General features: G+C 41.6%; 1 protein-coding gene across 12 annotated transcripts in view; it reads left to right on the top strand.

Annotated features, from left to right (window-relative positions):
* WDPCP (WD repeat containing planar cell polarity effector) overlaps window positions 1-22,785 on the top strand; it is a 149,225-nt gene that overhangs the window by 117,843 nt on the left and 8,597 nt on the right. For 8 of the 12 annotated variants that reach the window (XR_010428902.1, XM_064647664.1, XM_064647661.1 and 5 more), the window contains 2 exons: window positions 14,500-14,635; window positions 21,168-21,262. Coding sequence is in view for 11 of the 12 variants with exons in the window: in XM_064647664.1 (XP_064503734.1) it covers window positions 14,500-14,635; window positions 21,168-21,262 (231 nt within the window). In the remaining variant the exon portion in view is untranslated. Of the gene's footprint in view, window positions 1-14,499; window positions 14,636-21,167; window positions 22,773-22,785 lie in introns of those variants that run through there. The other 4 variants (XM_064647663.1, XM_064647658.1, XM_064647668.1 and 1 more) reach the window with 2 other exon arrangements.

Here is a 22,785-nt window from a genome sequence, read left to right on the forward strand (position 1 = left end):
CCACAGCCCTGGGAAATCAGCCGTAATACTCTAGTTCGTGTCTGCCATTAGGTGTCAGTGTGACAACAACCATGATGCACAAAGGCTATGCCGGGGTGTGCAGGGACACTACCCCATCCTAAACTTCTCCTTGTCGACTCAGGGAAAATACGGTGTGCAACTGAGAGGAAGGAAGAGGCTGAAGAAAGCAGTAAACATTTTATTTCGGGGTTTTTTCCATCACCTAATTGAAATTATTTACTAACAGATAAGTCTGTTTGCATTTCATTCAGTGCGTCTCAGGTTCCCACTGCTGCAGTTGTCAAAGGGTAATATTTACAAAACCAGGACAAGAGTTTCTGCACACACTGATCTAACCCTATTTTGGGGGAAAAGAAACAGTCAATACTACCAGTAATTTGCAGTCTGCAGGAGGTAGACTGCTTTGCCCAATGCAAATGTTAAATTACTCATGTGAGTTGATGCCTGCCAATTTGGTGATTGTAGATGGATCCTTCACGAGTTGTTTGAAATATTATATTAGAAATTACAACTAAAAGTTCCACTCGTTCCAAAGAAAAGAATATAAAAACTTTAAAACCAGTTTTGAAACAACTTTTTGTGTCAGAAATACTGTCCTTTTTTTTTTTTGGTGTATCAGTGGCATTCATGATGAAGAAATGGTAAAATACATTACATATATTAAGGAGTTTGAAATTGTTTTTAAATAAAATTTCAGACGCATCCCAAAATGTAGCAAACAGTTTTTGGTTATGTGGGACTTTTAAAAGCTACTATAAGTTTATAGAAGTTTTAAAATAAAAGTCAGGTTTTTGGGGGGAAAAGTATTTTAAGAATAAAATTAATTTATAAAATATTCTCTGCTTGCCTCTAGTATTAAGAATAGCTCAAGGATAGCATTTTTTTGCCTTATGTTTGGAACTGTAAATGTTTTCACCATTAACTTTAATCAGATTTTGATCAGGTCAACATAATGGCTAAATCAGCTTGGCCTTCACCAGGATCAGTGAATCTGTTGTTCAAGAAGATTGGGGTTCAGCTTTGCCTTCATCTTTTCTGCTTTGGAAGGGAGCAGATTGTGAGCATCGCTTAAATTTGGTGTTGGTTTTTTCCTTTATAATGATAGATTAAATCTGAAGTAACTGTGATAAGCATCTGAGCGAGCTGGCTTTTCTTTTTTTACCTACTTCCAGTTTTCTAGTAATTGCATGACACAGAAGTGGTTAGTCCTGAGCATGCACTGCACAGCGAGGACAAGAATGCTCAGATACCATCCCTGCTGCAATTCCCAAAGTTGAGTAGTTGCAGTTCTCTTCAAGAGGGCAAAGGCTCCCAGACTTCTGTTAACCCTGCCCCCCTTCGGTTTGGGGATGGGAACTGAAAAATGTCATGTGCCAATTTGACATTGTCTTTATAATAGATAATTATAGGCTTTAGGAATAGAAAAGATGCCTGATTAAATGGCTCCAGCCATCTGCTGTTGCAAGATTGTGAAGTAATCCTTGACCATTTTCATATTAAGAGTTGCCACGCTGATGTTCTCCCACTCCTTATGTCACTCAGGTTGCCTAGAAAGCTATCTCCTATACTTTAGTTTGCTAACTCACATTTGCTTTATACTATTTTAAATATCAATGATTAAATCTTTATATTGGTACTTTTGGGGGGCTTGAAAGTTCCTGCTGTCCCACACATCAGTTTTGACTTCAGAAATATAAATTGAAGAGCTGCTTATTTTTACATGTGGTTGCAGATCAGGTTCTTCTTCTTCTTCTTCTTTGTGGTACAAGGGGAGCAGATGAAAAGCCACCCAGGTTAGCAGTTTTTAAAAAAAAAAACAGCACTGGCCACTGTGGTTGGTTGTACCCCTGATCCATTGGGACCCCAGGGTAGGTGTAAGACGAGGCTCCAGGGCCAGGCACGGGCTGCTCACGTGGCACTGTCTGCCAGTTAGTTGAGCCCAAAGGTAATTTTGTTGATTTTGAAGCAAAATCATTAGTAAAATAGACCTGAAAGCAGCAGAGAGCTGTAAGCCTGCTTTAAACTGAGCACTCTTCTTACAGAGATAGTGTTGCTTCAAGCAGCTCTTTGCAGATCAGAAAGGATCCTGGTGACAGGATTCATCTGACGGATATCCCTCAATTACAGACTGGTATGAATACCAGAGTGTTTTTTCTTTTTAAAACCTCACAGAGGTAGTCCAATGCAGTTTCCAACTGCAGCCTAAACCAGCCCAAAAATGTGTCACAAAATGTATGGAAGAGTTTCCACCTGAAGTCAGAGAAGAGGCAGAGGGAGCAGAAAAGCAATCAGGCCATAAGGGCACAGTAATAGCCAGATAGATATTAAACATCTCTGGGTGATGCACTTCTGTGTGAGAAGGACTGGTGGTGGCATGTAAGGAAGGGAAAGGATCACTACAGCAATGCAGGAGTGTGAAAAGATGCCTTTGTAAGGGCAAATTTTACCTATTGAACATTAATTGCTTTCCATGGATACAAAATGCACTTTAAGTGATGAAAGGATTGACTGACAAGCAATGCTGTATTAAACAGATATCAGAGAATGCAATGTAGGTTAATTATCTTCTCTTAAAAAAAATTTAATTTTTTTTTCTGAAGAGGTGAGCATCTGTCTGAGACAGAATCTTATCTCCAAACTCCTGTTGTCTGCTTCAATGAGAAGAGGAGCAAGAAAGGGAATGAAATGGGGTGGTGAGGAGACGCCAGCAGGAACCATGGTGAATTTTTTTCCTTGGCATCAAGCATCAGCTCTTTGCATCTCTTCCCATGGACTTTCCTCCTGGTTACCTTCAGAAGCAGAAGCAATGCCAGGAACTGCCCACAGCTCCCCCCAGGGCTTTGAGCTTTCCAAGTGGTATCCACAGCTGCCACTCCAGCTGACATGGTTTATTTAAATAGGCAGGGAGAAAGTATTTGTGTTTGCAGAAGGCAGTGTATAGTGTAAACTACCTCTGTGATGTTTTAAAAAGAAAAAACACTCTGGTATTCATGCCAGTCTGTAATTGAGGGATATCAGTCAGATGAAGATCTTCCCAGGGAGTGGAAGGAACAGCCTGGGAATAAAAAACCCACTGTTTTTATGAGGTTGCATTTCCCCTTCCAACAGGGCATACTAAGCATGGTGTGTCTCCTCCTCAAAGCTGAACATTTTCCCTTTAAATCAGTCTCTTCCAGTGGAAAGGGGTGGGAAGGAAAGTGTCAACCCATCAGTCGGGGTTTTCAGGTGCCGATAGGGTCACATCAGCTTTTAAAGCCTTTGGGCACCCAAACCACAGAATGTGCTGGTGGTTATCAGCAAGTCTGTGCAGCAAAGCTCTGGAGCAGGTGAGTGACAGGATGCAAATATCTATCAGGGAGGACCTGCCCCTATATCTGCTTCAATGCCTTTTTAGCCACACCTTTCTGGTAAATTGTAAAATGTCGGTCAGGGTGCTCTGGAGATGGTTAAAACTGGGTGTGCTCATACCCCAACTTCTTTTATGTCCTAATGCCTTGAGGTGCATTTAGAAAATGCATCCAAGTTTTTTCTTATATTGTAGGATTTAGCCAAGAGACACTGAGCAGAGCACCGTGTGTCATTAAGAGAGCTTAGCAACAGGATATGCATGTGTGTGTGTGTACATATGTGTGTATATATATATGTGTGTAAGCACACAGATTACATATATTCACACCACAATAAAGTTTTAGGTTTTGTAGGTTTAAAATAATGTGTTGGTACCAACTGTGTAGCATGTTTTCTGTACCTTGCATCAGTGCTGCTAATTTTCTATGCAGACACACACACACAGACCCCATAGAAACTTGGCTCTCATTTTAGGAAAACTTACCTAGGACATTATCAACTTAGTATCCTCATTCTTAAAGCATAAAAGGCTCTACAGAAAGTCAGTATTTTTAAAGTGACTGAAAAGAACATGTAAGCATTTTCGGTTTTTCTAGAAGGAAAGCTTGCTCCTGGTAAACTCTGTAAGTATTAAGCTCATTGATATAGGAGCGAGTTTAGTCTATACAACCTTCCAGCATGAATAACATCTTTCTTCCATGAAACCCACTGACTGCAAGCACATTAGTCTGGCAGAGGCTAGAAAAAAATGCTGGTTTATAATTTGGGCTTTATTTAAAGATAGGATTCACATTTTTCCATTATTTGGATTAGGCAACTAAGTGGTCCCAAGTTTTTCTTCATTAAAAGAAAAAGGAAAAACCCTCCTTTTAATATGTGTGTGCTTCACACTTTTCAAACTTCAATAGCATAAAATTTTTCACTTGGTCAGAAAGCTGATTTAATTTGCTGCTAGGTTAAATGTTAAAGGTTTCAGTCTTATGACCATGAATTCTCAAATTAAATTCAGTGCATTGCTTAAATTTCTAGCAGCAGTGCATTTAGCCTAATTGCTTTGGTAAGTTGGGTGCTTCATAACCACTACTCTTCTGAATTTTCATCTTTAAAGGTGAGCAAAATAAGCCTGAGGGTCACAGGTGGGCTAGCCTGCTCTTTGGGATTCACCTGTGGGGTCTTTGGATATCTCTTCCAGTCTGACTGCATCCTCAGACCATGTTTGATGAGACTGTTCTGCTGACAAGGGAGAGCATTTAAACACCTGTAGGTTTTAGCTATTTAAGCCCAAATCAGTTTTGAAGCAACAAGAAAGGCTGAGCAAAATGGTTCAGATTTCAGTCAGTTGTCAACTAAATGTGTGCACTGGGCCTTTAAGTATTTGGCCAGACACATCTTGATTGCTTCTCTTTTGTTTTTACCCTTGGAAAGTCAGCTGGATAATACCCTGTAGCAAAAGTCTATTCTGGGATGCTGTAAGTGGGCTGGGCTGGGGATGCCTGAGCAGGGGGAAATATTGGGGGGGGGGGGGAAGCAGGTGAAGGGAGAATTAACAAAAAATGGAGTTTTATTCATGTATTTCCAAATTTTTGTGAGCCAGGCTATTTGCAGTCATTTTCAGTTTTCTTGTGATATTAAATATAAAAATCATGGGGCTATAAAACGATCCCACTGGTGCAGTCTCTAAGGCAGGCTCTTCTCCTTGGGGACAAGTCACAATGCAATGGAGGTGATGGAAGCAATCGAGGAAACTTCTACCAACGGCACCCTCAGAGGCAAGCCCTGAGTGTCTAGTTTTTTCCTCTTTGTTTACAGTATTTTTAAGGCTTTGAGTTCTCACGCAACATATATGTCATTAAATGGCTGATTCCTCTTTGCACACGTTGTTGTGATGGCCTGTGGCAACCTGAATTAATTGTTTCAGTAGTTGATGGTGGTTACTAGCCATAATTATTATAATTTGCATTTATAAAAACTTCTTTCATCTAAGGATCTCAAAGTGCTTTTGCACACATTTAATTAAGCTTCACAACATCCTGTGAGGTAAGTGTCAAGAGTGTTGTTATATCCATTTTTACACAGGTTTCTCCAAGAAAACAAGGTCAGTCTCTAACGCGACTGGTATTTGGTTCACATCACTCTTGCACAGGACGAAGGAACTAGCACAGCTGCAGGAATTAGGAGTGCTGATCTAGGTCACTTTGCATCTCCCACATAGCTCTTGCTGCTGCCACACTGTGTGGACACACACACTAAGCCACTGCAAACACAGTCAGAGCAACCTCAGCCCAGATTTACAGTCTGAGATGGCCCTTTCTTTCCCAGGAGCACTCCAGCAGCAGAAAAGTCTTGGGAAGAAAAAGAGATAAGCACCTAACATGTTGAACAAGACGACAAACCATCATGCAAAGACCTGTTCTTTCTGTAGTTTTCTCCCTTAACATTTCAGCTTCTCTTTGCAATCTGCACACAGCAAGACATTCTACTAAGCTGCAGGCAATGTAAAGTTACTCTTTACTAGTCACTCACTTGCTCTAGAAGAGGCTTCACACACTTCATCTCCAGCCCTTACCAGCCTTAGACCCAACCTTGTGGGCAATCAACAGTTCTGAGATCTACTAAATCCTAGATTACCACTTGACTGATATTTAAAAGTGAGGATCAACCCAAGCAAAATAGACTTGGAACTTGATGGGGCAGCAAGAGGAGACAGTTTTCAAAAGCTCATTTCTTTTTCAAACATGTTGTTTAAATTGAACCTAGCTCTCTGTAAGCTCTGTTGATCATCATATTAGCCCTGAGGAAGATAGGTCTAAGTAAGGGCTTGCAAATTGAGTAAGTCCTAGGCCATACCTTAGTGAGTTCTTTACCATCCTCATCAATTTATGTTTACATAAATTGTTTACATTTGGCAATGACCAGATTAGCTATTTGGAAAGAAGTCTGCCTGTGGATGCACTTGTTCCAAAATAAAAGCCACTTTGCTTTTCTAAATTAAGTGGACTTTAGAGAATGACTATTCTGAATAACATAAGAAAGAAAGCAATTTCATTCCTAAGTAGACCATTCAACAGAAATATTCTGAAATAATCTGACTGTCTGATTTCTTGTGTTAGCACTTTTTAAGGCACTGACATAGTCACACAGTCAACAAAAACCAACTTTGTTTTCAGTCCATTGTTTTCCTAGAGAGGGTGTGCCAATGCAGGGCAAGAGTCAGAGATTCTTTTCAGTTCCCCTGAGTCAATGCACAGGATTTATTGTGGTCCACAGCTCTCCTGTGAGGGAAGGAATGCCTGGCAGCCAGAGGAGAAGGTCTGGCACATCATTTCTTTTTACCTGATGCTGTCTACTTAACTTTCATCAGAAACAGGGGACACTCATCGGGCGAAGCCTGCGTTTTCAGTGAAGCTTTCTTATGCTTTTCCTCTCCTACAAACTTGTTCATGTCTGCTGCTGCACAGAAAAGAAAAATGTGGCAGCAACCTGCAGCTTGGGAGAATACAAAGCCATGGGAATCCCAGCATCATGCCCACAGAGGGGTTTTTATTGCAGCTGCCAGAAAGCTTTCAGTAACTTCAAATCAGTACTTTTGGAGTATGTTTCTTTATTTGGAGGGGGGAGGTAAAAATTCTACTCGTATTATCTCATGTTGCAGAAACTGAGACTTGATGGGTACTACGTTTTCCTTTTCGGACCTCTATCACTCCCAAAGATACAAGATGAACTCTCCCTGCCCAGGCACCAGAGTCGGTGCCCCAGGGAATTTCTTCATATCTAAGGGATATGCAGGATGTGTACTCGCATGCCCTTGCTGCCTCTCAACTCCAGCTGTACATGCAGTTTTGCTTTAGGAACCTGTACCTCCAGTATTGCAATACCTTTTTCAGTCTCTGTCATCAAGAGTTTAAATACAGTTCAGATCAGTGTTAGTGGCCCAGCTCCAAATTAGGAGAATTGCTGCAATTCGTTATCTTGACAAATTAACTGGTCTGAGGCAATTCCTTTTTGAGAGAGATACAATTACCTAACTCTTGAACTCTAGCCTTGCTCCAGTGCTATGGTGTAGTTATGCACCTGCTCAAAAAGTGTGGATAGTATGACTAAAGGCTTTCCCACCTCTAAGTAAAATTTCTGCACTAGGTGCTGATCAAAAAAAAAGGCTGACTTAAGACCAAGGTGGTCTTGTTACATAGTGGAGGGACAGCGCTGGAAACACAAGATCCTTGTCCTAAAAACACCATAGAAGGGCCTGGCAAGAGAGTGTTATATCAGAAAAACACATCACCAGTTGTCCCATCCTCTGTTTGGAGTCCAGCTTCCCGGTCCAGTGGAAGAAGGCAGCTTTCCTGCTCCCAATCCTCCACGTAGAAAACAGTAGCCCATGCAGACCCTAAACAGAGATTTTCTTTGGAAAAGGGGGGAAAAAAATACAAAGTGTTTTCTCCCTGGGATTTAGGCAGTAATTTCTAGTTTCAATCCTTCAGTCCTTATATACCTGGTGAAAAATGGGTTTCCATCAGGTACAGTATTCCACTCCTGATGTGGACAGGAGCTGGTGCTCTGAGAAAGGTGATGACCCCCAGCCTTGCCCTGATTTCCCTCACCTCCTGGCCTGCAGGACCAGCTCCTTTCTGCCTTTTCTACCAAGCAGTGAAAATACATCCACAGTTAGACATTGTTCTTCCAACCCAATGTGGGCAGATGCACTTCTCATCCACTTCCCTGTGGAAAGCAACTCCTTCTGCCCCTCAGCCATAGCTCACCTGTGGGCATCATTTTTCCTTGTAAAAGAGCTCCCAGATGCTAAAAGATATCCCTTAACTATTCATTTGAACCACTGCCTTTTGGAAACTCTGTTTGGGATAAAGATGTCCTGCAGAAGGCTTGTGTTTGCCTAGAGCCTCTTTGTATGGACTTGGTGGCTGGGAGTTTCCTTGAGCTCCTCTTTGAACTCCAAGCCTTCAGCATCCAAAACATTTAACCCTCAATTTCTTTTCTGCTTTATCAGTTTGGCCAGCTTCCAGCTGGCAGCATTCATTTGCAGGCTTCCATTCTGCATCCCGTATTTGCAGATGCATTTGTCTTTCAATTAACCCCTTGAAATGGTTTTCTTCTCCCCTGAGCCTACCTGCCTCCGGTCTGGCCAGCACTTCTCCCTGCTCTGGATGCCTGAGGGGCAGAAGGCAGGAGTGGAGAAGCTGGGTCCTTGAGCTGGAAGTGCCAAGCAGAGGGTGTGCCCCGTACACAGGCGTCACAGAGAGCAGCTGAAGGAACACGCAAGTTCGGCAGCGCCTGCTTTGCCCATTGTGGGTTGGGGCTTGCAATGCCAGAGGCGCTTTTTGCCTATGTGAAGTCTCTAGAGCATCACTTATGAATAATGAGATCTTCCCTGAATGCTTTCGCCAAGATGCTCTGTTGCACGCGCCCACATTTCCACGCTGCAGCTTTCCCCCCCAAACAATGGGAATGTCTCTGCAGCTTTTGCCCGGCTTTCCTTTGGAACAGCTATTTCTAGATAGTCACTTAAAATTAAAAAAGAAGAAGAAAAAAAAAAAAAAGGGAAATAAAGACCTCGTCTAAAGCATCACTTACCAAACAAAGAAATTGCCTAGTCACCAGGAATGCCCTCCCTCCTGTGCCTGCTGTAATTACTGAGTAATAGCAGCCTTAGGTTGCTCATCTTGGCACTCCAGCTGGGTAACGTGCATCCACAAGGAGAGGGAGAACCACTCGCCCACTGCCAGGATTGCCAGGCAAACTTCACACGGGTCGGGAAACCCGATAAAATCTAGAGGTGCAGGATCTCTATTGCTGAGACACTAGTCAAGCCTTTGAAGTGAGAGAGCAAATTGAATTGAAGCAAATCCTTGGTTATTCAGTCTCTGTCAGCTGGCGACTCACCCCGGCTTGGTACTACCACATCTGGATCACCCTGTAAGACACACCTCTTTTTTTTTTTTAATTAATTAATATTGGCACTGCTAGGGGAGTTCCTAAGGAACCTGATTACTTAGGCTCCAGGGAGATATAAAATGAACTGTATAGTGGTTAGCTTAATTTTGTGTATGATTCTAGCTGAGCAAATGAGTAGTAAAGATTGAAATCTCAACCAAAGCCAGTAAAGACTTAGCATTTGCATCTGCAGAAAATTTTAAAGCCAGTTTTCATGGCAAGCTGCAGAAGGCTGCTAAGTGAAGTGTAACTGTCTACACTACAAAATAAAAAGGAGTTCTTTATAAATGTTAGCTGCTTCTTTAGCTTTAGCACATAACTTTTACATTCATTCTTACATTTCCTGGAACACCCACTGAAACAGTTTTGCAGCTGTTAATACCTCTGATATACCCCTAACATCCGACTAGCAAAATAATGACGTTATGCTACTATTAAGGGTTGATTCTATTAGTAGTGATGAAAGTGCCTTATCTTCTCTGGTATCAAATTGTTAAATTACAACAGAAACGGGAGATATTCAGATTTAATGCACCTATTCCAGCTCTCTAAGCACTAACAGCTGTTCTCAATGAGTTTTAAAAGTACTATAAAACAATATTTCAGCAATTTGTATTTGTCAAATGCAAACATGTCAGCCTTGGGAATTAACAAAACAACAGAAAAATAATCTAAAAATAAGAATCCATGGAAAACTAGCCCCAAAGAAGCAAAGAAGTTTGAAGTTGCATGTTTCCACACTCACAAACAAAGCTCTGTGGTTTCCCTGCAGGAATTTGTTGAAACGAAACAATTTTATTAGAATATGTTTATTTAGAAAGAGGTTTTCAGGAGAACAATTGTAGCCAGAAAAAAAGAGCTGACCACACTCAAGTAAGTAATGGAAGTTTCCACTGATTTTGATACCAAAAGGATTTTACCCAGTGGCTTTAGAAGTAGCTTCATGTAGTTTGAGAAAACCTGGGATAGAGTTAAGGTAGAACAACTTGATAATGTGTGAAATCAGGCTTGGTCTCATGGCTCCTGCAGCAGTTACTTGCCTTAAAAAAATACCCAAAACCTCACAGAATCATGAGAGCTTACTTTCAACAGGTAAAAATAAACACTTAAATTTAAAAAAAAAAAAAAGTTAATGCATAGTAAGAGGAGATATGAACTTATTCACATAGAATTAGCTATTCAAGTAAATAAATTATTTAAATTCCTAAAAAAAAAATAGTGTGATTGTTGTTATTAACTCTACTGTTTTACAACACTCATTTTGCTTAACCATTTGCATTTCTTCGAACCATTGATTTATTTCTCTTGGAAAAACACTACTGTTTACCTCTTTATTTTTGGTAAAACAGCAGTGTGTCTGAAGTCTGTGTGGTTCACTGGGAGTTCATTGGGATATATTTGCAACTCCTGAAGCAAAAAAATGGTATTTTATCTTTAGAAGGAGTCACATTTTTTGAACTTATTGAATTTTTCAAAGATCAGCATGAAGAGTTCTGATTAAATGCTTGCTTCAGCGTTTTAAAGGCTTCTTGTGTCCCTGTTGCCTAAGGAGGTCGTACATGAGGATTGCTCTGTAAACATCAGATTGTACAGAATTGGCTCTGCGTACCATGCCAGGCACACAAAGAAGAAGTCAAATGGCTTATCTCTCACTTATCAACTAGTTTATTTTTCATGCCCAAAAAAAGGCTGCTAGAGGAGCAGCTGCTACTTTGTAAATAATTTAATGGCTTCTGTTAAGTAGAGCTGTCAATTTTGCCAACAGTATTAAAAAGAAGATTTTCATTTTGCCATGGATTTGCACGTTTTAAAGTGTGTTTTTATCCCTGAAAGTCCAGCGAAGGATTCTGGAGAATGGAAACAGCTTCTGATTTGCAGTCACAGATTCAAAAGAGAATAGGTACAGCTAAATAATGACAGATGTATGAGCAAGGAAGGTGTGATATCTCATCACCTGTGTATGTTGCTTGGAGAGCATCCTGCTCATTAAAGCTTAGGAAAACTTTTAGTGGACTTGTAAAGAAACATATTTGGCGCTCTCTCACAGATGTTAGATGCAGCAAGAGCAATTGCCAGCAGATTTTGAAAATGCAGAATGTGCATTGTATGGTTGTGTGTACAGAATATTATCCTAATGTTGATCACAACAAAGAGGATTTTTGTGAAGATTTTTAGCACAAAAAAATTCATATTATTGCGTCTGATAAATTAATTTAATGATGAAACAACAACATTAGCCGTGATAGCAACTCTGAAGTTTTTAAAATTCAAATTCACGTCCCCAGATCCTAACATGTTAAGCAAATACTAAGTTAGAATTTAAAACAAGAGTTTATTGTGCAATAAGCCGAAGGAAGGTCCCAGAATGCCTGAATACAAAATCTTAGGTGAAACTTGTGATCCCTCCAGTGCTAGCACAAAGTCAAGCCTCTATTAAGCACCAAACCATAGCCAGAGCCCTCATCTAGATGTGAGGACCACCACCCTCTCCTGGCTCTATGGCATTGTTGCCAAAATCCTTCCCTTTTTAATTAAATGTGGGATATGTTGCCTCTAGTTTGGGAAGGGCTGTGTTGTTTAAACAGTGTTCCCTGTGCATTTGTTTTTCCTGCTTTAGCATTTCTCACAGGGAACAGACTCCATGTCCCACAACAAAAATATTTATTTCTTTACTCTAGAGCTCATATCTGATGGTTTTGTGGCTTTGCACCACTCCTGGCACCTGATCCTATCTAATGTTCAACACTGCAGCTGTAGACCCAGACTAGAATAGGTTCAATGCTCATAACTTGAGGTTCAGATATTTATTTTAGATATGAAAAGTGAAAAGAAATTTCTTTGCACTCCTGTGGGTAAGAACCCCCCTCTTCCTCCGGCTTTGGCTACAAGTGTGCTTGCATATGACAGACTGCTCTGTTTTTCATGAGGTTCCTATGGATCCAGTAGCATTTTTTAACACAGTGTAGCTACATCCACAGTGCAAAATATCCGAGTCACTGGCTGTGGTGTAATTAATTGCTCATAGCACTCATATATTAGAAATATGCCACGTAAGGACTGTATACATCCAAACTGTAGCCCACTCAATGTTAAAAAACTGCTAGGTACCACCTGGAGCACATGCCTGAGTTACACTGAAGTGATTGGTGTGAGAGGGCTGTGATTTACTCAGCTCTGGTTCTCAGCAGGTATGAGAAAATACAAATTAATAGCATGACAGAAAGCAATCAAGACAAACTTGACCCAGTTCTAATTTGTTTCTTTTATCAATACACACTCCTCTATCCAACATCTCTCAGGGTTTTACGTTCTGAAATGCCCCCACTCCTTGGAATTAGGTCAGCCTCAGGAGTGATGGCTTAGTCGAGGACATCAGAAATTGATGGAAGTTTGTTACTTTAAGGGGGTAAGTTATGTAGGCCTTAGATGTTACTGAGTAGGTGAACAAAGAAAAAGAGAGAGAAAAGAAAAATTAATTCTACCGCTTTGACTCGAACTGTACATCTGAGTTTTGATATTTAGAAAATTAAAAGGTTTAACATTTTCTCCTTAAAAAGCTAAAGCCAACTGAAGAGGGAGGCTCTTCAGGACGGAAGACTTAGTTCCAGGTGGAAGCAGGGCAGTGAGAACTGTGTTCCCAAGCAGAGGCTGTCAAAGCTTGTCCCACAAGAGCTTTTGCCTAAAAGTGGATTTTGCCTAATTTTTTTTTCCCTATCAACAGGATTTTTGTTTAAGCCCTTCCCCAGAGTTCTTCATGCACGTCAAAAGCAGTTTCTCCTGAACCTTTTTAAGTTCTGCATATTGTTTCCCTCCTTCTCCTGGCTTCTCACTCCACAAGGTCTCCAGAGAAACCTCCTTTACTTGCCCTGTAATTGAGTTTCTTAGACATAAAACATTGCTTGTACACCTGTTTTCTTCTCTCCTTTTTTTCTTCTCTGGATTTTTTATTCAAGATGGAGGACAAATTGCACCAGTTTAGCACCTTTGTTTATTGTAGCATGGCATGTATGCTTGGAGGTGTGTTGCCCCCAACACAGTTGGCTTTTTCAACTATTCTCCACATTGCTCCATGTGTGGGAAACAGCAGCACAGGCTGTGAGAGTATCAGTTACCTGAGAAAGTCAAACTGGTTGCCACACTTCACCCTCTCTCTCACCACAGATGCTAATAACATTTAGGTATCATGAAGAGTAGAACTAGTCCACAGCAGTCTTACACCATTGGATATTTAGGGCTGGGAGATTCAGAAATGCTTACAAGTAGATTTGCTCTCCTAAGCCAGTGACTTTTCTGGGTCTGCAGACAAAACATAGACCAGCAGCATGGCAACACTCACAAGAGTGTTATATTCTTCCCCCTGCCCATGATATTGCCATGGGTATCATGCAGATTAGCTTATACAGGATCCAAGAAGGCAGAGAACAAGGGGAGAAAAACAGGATTAGAAGAAGGGAAAAATGCAAAAGAGTCTTACGATTTTGAGAAAAATCTTTTGAAGTCTTTATCTATAACAGGATTTTTTTTTCCTTTATCCAAACTCTGCTAGCCTGCTATTTGATTGATTTATTTATTTATTTGAGGTCTGACAGCAAGAATATGCAATTCCTCCTCTATATTATTAAGTGGTTCAGGTATTTTCAAACAATTCCCTTCCCCAAAGGGCTCAGACTGGAACTTTTGAATGGGAGGCCCCTGATTCACCTGCTGGGCTTCATGTCTTCATTGTGAACCAAAATATTTTAAAACAAAGCTGAGGGAAGTCTTTATTTCTGAAGGAAGGAGTTACACATATCCTTCTGGAGGACCAGTCCAGTTGATAAGATTTTGATCCATATGGCAACAAGGAAATACTCATGTGCAGCAGCTTTTGGCAGCCAGCTGTACCTTCTGTAGTTGACAATTTAGAGAAAGCATTTCCTCCTTGCTGACTAGAGCCAATACACACGTTCCCTGCCTTTCTAAAACTCTTGGATATGTTATTGTTGATGGTAATTATCTACTCAGCCTCCTTTTCAAGGGGAAAAGTCAAGGGTGAGAGCTGTGTAAGCATATGGTTTTACATTCAACTTGATCCTTTACAAGAGAGGACACCCTTGTCCTTATTAACATCTAAGGCAACCAGCTGCCAACTTGGTTGGTACTTTTAACTTAAGTGTGACACCATATCTTCGTTCATCTTAGCAGAACTTCTGGGGCAGTCAGATGAAGAAGACCCATCTTGTGAAGCTTTTGATCAATCTTTGGAGCCGGAAGGAGGGTCCAAGCCACCTGCTCCAGGCCCTGCCACCAGACCACCAGCGCAGAGCTGTTCCCACAGGTGAGTGGTGCAGGGAAGGGCACATGGGAAACATCGAAGATATTTCATAAGGCCAAGGAAAATCCTGCATTTCCACAACAGAAAATGGAAGGGTGGGGGGTGGGGGAGGGAAACAATTAACTAAAATAGTTTTGAAATGTGTGTTTGATATCCTGAGCTTTCCTGACAAGTGCATTTGTCGTCAGCACCATGACTGTAAATGAAATGAAACATTGAGATAGTAAGAAGTAACTTAAGAAAAACCTGGAAGCCTGAAGGATGTGGCATGGACACAAAGAAATCTCCAGAAACACGGACAGCATTTAACACACACTAGCACAACCATTTTCGAATTAAATCATTTGGGCAAATGATTCCTTGTTGAATGTGGAGTGAAGAGAATACAGCAATGGAAAGGCAGCAAATTAACAGTTACAGGTGGTAAACAGAACTTTAAAAAATCTGACGTGGTCTTTACAGATTTCTGTAAGCATATCTCTAGCCTGTGACCAAAATCCCTGGGATGATCTTTTGAGAATGCTCTTCTTCTGAAGTTGGTTAAAACCTTGAACTTACCTATTACAAGAGAAACAACAGTTCTGATGACTGGGGTTTTTTTCCAATGCTTTTGTTGCTAGTGAACCTGCACGCCCCCTTACAAGGGATGAGAAATTAGAATGAAATAGCTCTTCTGCAAAGATTCAAAAAGCATTTATTTCTCTTATTTTTCTTCATACATTCTTGACAGAAAAGAAAAAACAATTTTTTTTCCCAATGATTATATAGATGTGTAGTATATAGACTAATTTTTATTTTCTATGCTACTGTATGTAGGAATATTTTTAGTAAATCTAGTGTGAGAACAACATTGAACTTCCCCATTGAATTCATCCTAACCATTTGTACATAACTGTGCTGATCACACTTCATGTGGGCAAAACACACATTTCATTCTCTTTCTGGAAATCTGTATGTTACCTAGTCTTCTGTCATGGGGAGACGCATGGGGAGATTGAGCTTTTTCAGTATTAAATGTTATTCCCATTTTACCAACTGCTTACCACTAGTGAAGTATTTATTTTATACATAAGCTACAACTTTTAGGATACAGGATGCCGTCTAAAGCTTTCAGAGCTATCTCATGTATTTGGAGATTGAGCCTGCCTTTAAAAATATAGTGCACAATTGTTCCATCTTAACTTTTGGGATGAAGATAGCACCATATTGATATGGGCAAATAATAAAGACAGTCTCCATGATGGAGACTACACTGACTGTGGAGGACTTTCCAAGTGCTCCAATAAAAGGAACTCTTTTAACAGCACAGTAGAGCAGAGACTAATCCCAACATGCCTCTGATCCCAAGTTATAAACATGCTATCCTCCCTTCAGCTCACCTTTTCCCTTTCAGAGGTTGCTATGACTCACACGTCTCTGGCAGTCCCACATCTGCCTTTGTCAGGCATCTTGGGAGAGAGATTGCAGAGTTCAACTTTACTCCCACTCCTGGGCTCCCTGGTTTGACCACGTTGGCCTGCACCTACCCGGGTGGGTCACCGTAAGTTGCTGAGCCTCATGAGTGGTTTCTGGCAATCGCCAGAGCTGCACAAACTGCTGGGATTTCCCAAGGCTTTTGGTTGCCTCTTGCCAAGTTGGAGAGCATATAGCAGGCTCCCACCATGCTTGTGGATACCTGGTGGTGCAGCTGACCTCCCCTGGGAGAGGTCAGAGTGTTTGGTGGCCGCTTGCAGAGCTGTGGAAGAAAATTTCTCACAGTTCCCCTGGCTGGCCACGGCTGCCTGAAGCCTGCCAACATGAATTTAGGTTTTAAAGGCACTCCCTGTGACAACACCAGCCAGCTGGGAAGGTCATCTGCTGAGGTGACTCCAGCAACTTCTTCCCTGTGCTTAAGAAAAGCCGCAGATGGTTACAAGCACTGTGGCTTGGTTTGCCTCCAGTTTCACAGAGTTTGTTTTCTTTAATGTGTCTGTTGCCAGGTCTGCATCAGACTTCTTCATGTGAAGAAATCTGTACGAAGAAAGGAAGTTTTGAGTGTTAGGAGCCTGCATAAATAGGGCCGTTCTCAGTTCTGCAGTTGTTGCAATGTTTCATCTCTATGTCCAAGATACTCCAGCATTACTAGAGATTTCCAGTTTTGTAAAGGGCTTCTTCTGGGTACCAGTGGTTCCCCAAATTCCTATGAGACATCATAACAGGACTTTGCAGTTGTTCAGCAAGAGTACTCAATCACTGCTTTTTCTTCTCTCAGAATCTTTTGTTACCTGCCTTGGCTTTACATCTTTGTACCACCTAGTCACACCAAACCTGTGGAGTTACTACATTACTGCATTTCTAACACTACCACTCCTGTCATACCCAGATACTGTCCCAAATCTGCATTTCACTCAAGTTTCTGGAAGCTCATCTCCAGCACATACTCAGACTTCTTTCTTTCATATCAGCTTTGACAGAAACTTTGTTTTGGGAGAGCTGGGGCATATCTAATAAGTTACACCTAGGCAGAAGTCCTGGGCAAGGGCCCTGTGAAGACTGGCAGAAGACGTTTATGTTCCACTTGCTTAATAAACCTGGTTATTGATGCCCTTCAGGGGGCCTGACATGTACATATGTGTAACTGGAGCCCAGTTTTCAGGCTACATGATTAAAAAATCACTTCCATTAACTCTGCACATCATCATCTCCTTGGCCTAACCAGGAAAGCCGTAGTCTGGAATAGACACAGGGACAGAAAAGGCTGGAAACAAAATAATCCTTCATAAAACAATCTCAAGGGTTTATTTCTTTGAGATCTTGTTCTTGATTTAACTCCATGGTATTTTATGAAAGTAGCAATACTGTTCCTGCTAGTGGAGAGGTGTAGTCAACTTTTTGAACCATACAAACACATACAAAGTTATGAGCAGTAAAGATTCCAGGACAACACTCCAGAGAGCAGCATTTCATTTGCTGTGTGGTTTCTTTCACTCTAACATAAACAGGACAGTTAAATACCACCAACAATGCACACTCCAGTGAATAATTTTACAAGACAAAGATCTTATCTCTGTCTTATATTTACCATTGGCCATTGCCATTTTCTCTTTCCAAGTGTCAGCTATGCTACAGCCCAGCAGTTCTTGCCCTCCCATTATTCTTATTATCTATTTATGAAAACATTTTGATCATCATAACCCTGCAGCAAAAGCCTGCAATTGAGGAAAATATTTTGTATGCTGTTGTTCAGAAGACCAAGGTAGCATGCTGATTCTTTCAGCAGCAAAAAGGAACTGATCCACTGCCCATGGGACAGCTTGTTTCTGGATGAGTCAACTAGTGAGTACCTGTGACCATGCCAGAGTTTGGCACGTAACAGTCAGCACAGAGCTATGGCTGCACTCACTTCTTTGCTGTTGGCCTTGGCAGCTGCAGTGTGGATTTCCACCCCAGCAGTGTGTCATTCTGTTGCCTTACCATAAGGCATTGTGGGTTTAAATACCTTGCAGTTGTTGGCAGTGTCAGGATGTGTGTGAAGATGTGCTGGAAGGTTTTTTAGCTTATTATCTGTCTACCTTGTCCCCATCCCTATTTTAATTAGGCTATCTATTATTTTAATACAAGTGATTAGGACAGAAGGTAAAAGTGTATATCATTACAGTGCTTTTCATCATAAAACTTCCTTGTGGCTTATGTACTAAAAAATATACATATTTCTACTTCTCTACAAGGTTTTTATTTAAGCTCAGAAGCATGTTTGTATGTTTTGAATCTGTAGCATCACTGATAGAACCTCAGGAAGTGTTAAGAGCATCTTTCATATCTGCATATGTTGGCTATAAAATCACCATGGAGAGAATTAGAGTTATCCCACAACATCCCCTTTTGTGTGTTCCATAAAAAATGACACTAAATGGATTTCTTACTCTTACTTCAGTGTTTCATGCAATTAAAATAAGCATTCATCACAGTAACGGCATTTCTGTTTGTTCTTCCACCATCAAATATCTTTTTCAAAAGCCCCTTTGACCACAAAGCAAACCTAGTCTTAAAACATCAGGAATGTAGGCTGAGAAATACAGTCTGCCAGGTCCAGGTGTAATCCTTCAAGCTGCTCTATCTGCCCTGACAATTTTCAATTCCATGTCAGAAGTGGGATTCAGCAGCTCAGCGGTGCTATTCCTGCCCAGTTGCTGCAGCCTTCCTTCTCATTCCCTGCCACTGCTCAGCCCAGGAGCTTCATGTGCATCGAGAACACAACAGCAGGCTGATATATATGGCTTTGTGTGAAGTTGCATTCTCAGTTTCTACATCTGTAAAACTGAGATAATATATTACCAAATTCAAAGGGGCAAATTAATTAGTCAGTGTGCGTACAGCACCTCGAAAGTACAAAATTAACTCTTCTTAGCCCACAAGTGCTCGAGATGCATCGAGGTGTTCTCTAGGGCCTCTTGATTCCAGACAAAGGTCCTCTTTATTAAATTAGATTGCTAATGTATTAACGCATTAGCACACTTGAAGAAAGAAAAGTTTGAAAAAGCAATTTGGCTTCATCACATGAACGGCGTGTATACTTAATGGAAATTTTTCCAGCATTCACAAAACAAAGAAAAATCAATAAAATGTCTGCCAACTGTTCCACTGAAAACATTTTATAATCTATAGCACCGAGAATCCTGAGCCAAGATAAACCAGTGTTGCTGACAGAAAATACTGACAATTATTTTACATTGATTCAACTTGGCCCAGCCCAGACTGACCTTGTTTATTCATCTCAGTCTATTAATTCATATTAACTTGGCATCAAAATGGGACATGTGGCATGTGAGCTGAAGACCCATTTCTCTATCTTAGACTCAGATAAATGTAGTGCATTGAGTACTTCTAGTGCCTTGAGCTCTTAGGTAGATTTATATGCATTAGACAGAACTGGTTAAGTTCCTTTTATCCCCGCTGGGCTTTTCATGTCTGTTGACTGTAAAACTAGAAGCTCGGTAGAGGTAACATCTTCTTCTAAGCCTTCGGATATACATGAAATCCTCCCAGTACTGGTCAGTTTTAAAGACACATCCAAAGAGGATGGAGGGGTTTAAGCTCTTTTAAAATATAAAAATAGAAGGGTTATGGCAATTTGGCAGGCAAAAAAGCAATTTGTGGGTCTCGGCAGAATCCGAGGCCATGTGTGAGAAAGCTGATCAAGACACTACGGAGGAGATAATGGGGTCAAAGAGCAGAAGAATCCCCCTGCTTTGGCAAGCAGCATAATCTGGTCTCCAATGAAGTTTCTTAGTTTCTTTTACTGAACCAATAAAGCTTAGTGTGATGGGAGAGTTGCATTACTGCAGCTTAAAAATGTCTCGAGAAAGCTGATGAGGAGAGTTGCTTTTAGTTGCTTTACATATGCCCAGCTGCTCTCATAGCTGATGCCCGACTGGTAGTGTGAAGACAGAGGCATGGGGAAAATCTGAGCTTTTCCTTTAATTATTTATGTCCTCATCAGTAATAAAGGGCTTTTTATGCCTGGAATGTATTATTTGTATTATCAAAGCTGAGCCAGATTTCACACTGTGGCAGTTAAGAAATTGGGTGCTGCACAGAAGCATTCACATTTTTATTCTCACACCTACACTGCTGTCATATCTGAAAGTCACCCTTGGGTAAAACACTACTTTAGTCAAACATGACTACATCCACAGAGGAGGAAAAGCCACCCAAATGAGGAGAATCCTCCCAAAGGAGTTCCCAGATGGCCTGGCATTGGATGTTTGGTTTATTTTCTCTATTCAACTCATTCTTGGTGAAGGCAATGCTCCCTTGGACTTCACTGAGCACTTGGCAGTTTGTGTATGGCAGGACAAGCAGCGAGCCAGCAAGCCAAGGTGACACAACATGGCCTCCAAATTTCCAGTTACACTGCATTGGGAATGGATTGCCTTTCCACATGCCTATGTAAGCAGAGATTAATGATGAGTGAAGAAACCAAGACTATCAAAACCAAAAAAAAAAAAAAAAAAAAAAAATCCGTCTGTGTTTTCCATAACACGTAGTTGGTGCTTTCTTCCCTGCTGCTCCTTCACAACTTGGATTTCAGTGGTGGAGTGGTGAGGGGACAGGGTTTAACTGTAAAAATTGCAGAAAAATCAGTGCTGCCTTTTTGGTCTGACATACTCCCATCCTGGCATTCACCCAACTTCCTCCAGGCTGGGCTGCCAACAGTGCCTGGTGCCTGCTATGTGCAATGCACATCCCTAGCCCGTCTTGCTTAACAAAACTGTAATTGCTCCAAAAAACACCAGCTTTACACCTCATCTCTGAATGACAGGACAGTGCTGGAGTGACTGCACGGCCAAATGAGTGATCATAGTGATGCTCAGTCAACAAACCTACTGGCATCTGATAGAAAGGGCTACAGTTTGTAGCCAGGAAATTACACGGGCTGCTGTATACTTGAAAAGATAGAAAACAAACAAAACAGCTTTGCTCTGCTATGCAGTATCTCCCCAACTCTGCAGTCATTGCTCCCTCCCCTTCTATCACTTCTGTTTTGTTTTCAAAGACCCACCAGCTGCAGGCAGGCAGAGGACACTGAGCCTGGAGCGGGTGGCCACACCACCTCCCTGATCATGAAACCCTTTCCCAGCAGCCAGGAAGGTAAGTGAACAGGTCTCTTTCAAATACGCACAAGGGTATGAAGCTAAAAATAATGGTGATTAATATCTTGAAAATTTATTTGGATCTCAGAATAAAAATAAGTCAAGGAGCATTGCAGCATGAGCTTGGTTTATGTGTTCCTAACAGGCAGAGGCATGAGGGCTCAGCTACTGGCTCATGGAAGGTAGAATAAGTTCAACAGATCATATGAATCTCCTTATCTTGCAGCAGTTATTCATGGTTTAACAAAAACAGGCAGGGTTTATTACCTTCAGCCATTGTTGCTCTGTTACTGGGTGTGCAATAGCAGCAGCAGAGCCTCACTGCTTGCATGGCTTGTGAAGCAGCAGCATGCACTGCTCCTGCAGGGCTTCTGGAGTAAGGGAAGGTGGCTGCCTTGCTTCAGCAGCGCCTGGTGTCTCCATCATAGCAGTGTCAAGGTAGTGCAGCAGTGTAGTAGAGGAGCAGCCCAGCATGAGAAAGTCACGGTTAAAGAGTTGTCCTGTGAAGTCAGCCATGCAGGGATAGGTGAGAGTGTTTGCACAAGGGGTGAGACGAGGACTTTTATCTTCTGCTTTGTCCGGGTGTCCCATCACTCTGCTGACAGGTGTGTAGGAACAGAGCCAGTGTCCAGGCATGCTGGCAGGGTCAGTCGAGGCATAACTGCAGTTCCAGAGCCACAACTGAAACAGGTCACTTCAAACGAGCCAGTTATGGGTGCACTTCCACCTTACAGTGAAGCTGAACAAGCAGCTTACCACCATCAAAATGGAAGGTCCTGCTGCCCCCTCACCACCTTCTTCCACCCGCATCCATGGGAGCTGACAGCATAGTAACCCTACCCAAAAAATCGCTTGTTTTCTTTCCCGTGGGCTTTTGTCCATCCCATGAGCTGAACTGCCTCATGAGGAGATTAGAAGACACCACAGACAGCACCAAGTGAAGGGCAGAAGGACATTGCCTGCAGCAGGACTTCTTTTTGATGTTGGCAGCTCTTAATTCGGCTCAAGCTGTAACATGAAGCCTCATCCTCAAGCACCTCCTGCAGCAACCTGGCGGCACACAGACTGCAAATCCCTCCCGAGACAGAAGGCGAGCACTCAGGCAGGCAGGCAGCCCATGCCCCACCACCCCAGAGCTACCCCAGTACAGGCAGACAGGTGTGCTGCAGCCAGGACTGTCCCAGGGTGTGCATCCCAGTCCTGCAACAGCTCTCCACCAAGCTGGGACGATGTGGGATCCCCAATCCACTGCTTGCCTTGCATCTCCACACTGCCTTATCCACAAAAATCATGGTTGCTTTAACTTGTTGTAGTGTTTGAGGGAATATACGTATCCTACATGTATAGACTAGTATAAGGAATATATTAAATATTTTAATTCATCCATTGAATAACATGATATAAAATAGCTTTGTTTTATTGAAAAAGTGAAAGTTACTTAATATCATACCTTTGTTTGTTTCGGTTTTTCAGTGAGTGAAGTGGAATGTAAATAACACTGTGTTTTCTTGGGTTTTTTTT

This window comes from Pseudopipra pipra, chromosome 3, assembly GCF_036250125.1.
Source record: "Pseudopipra pipra isolate bDixPip1 chromosome 3, bDixPip1.hap1, whole genome shotgun sequence".
Lineage (NCBI taxonomy): Eukaryota > Metazoa > Chordata > Aves > Passeriformes > Pipridae > Pseudopipra > Pseudopipra pipra.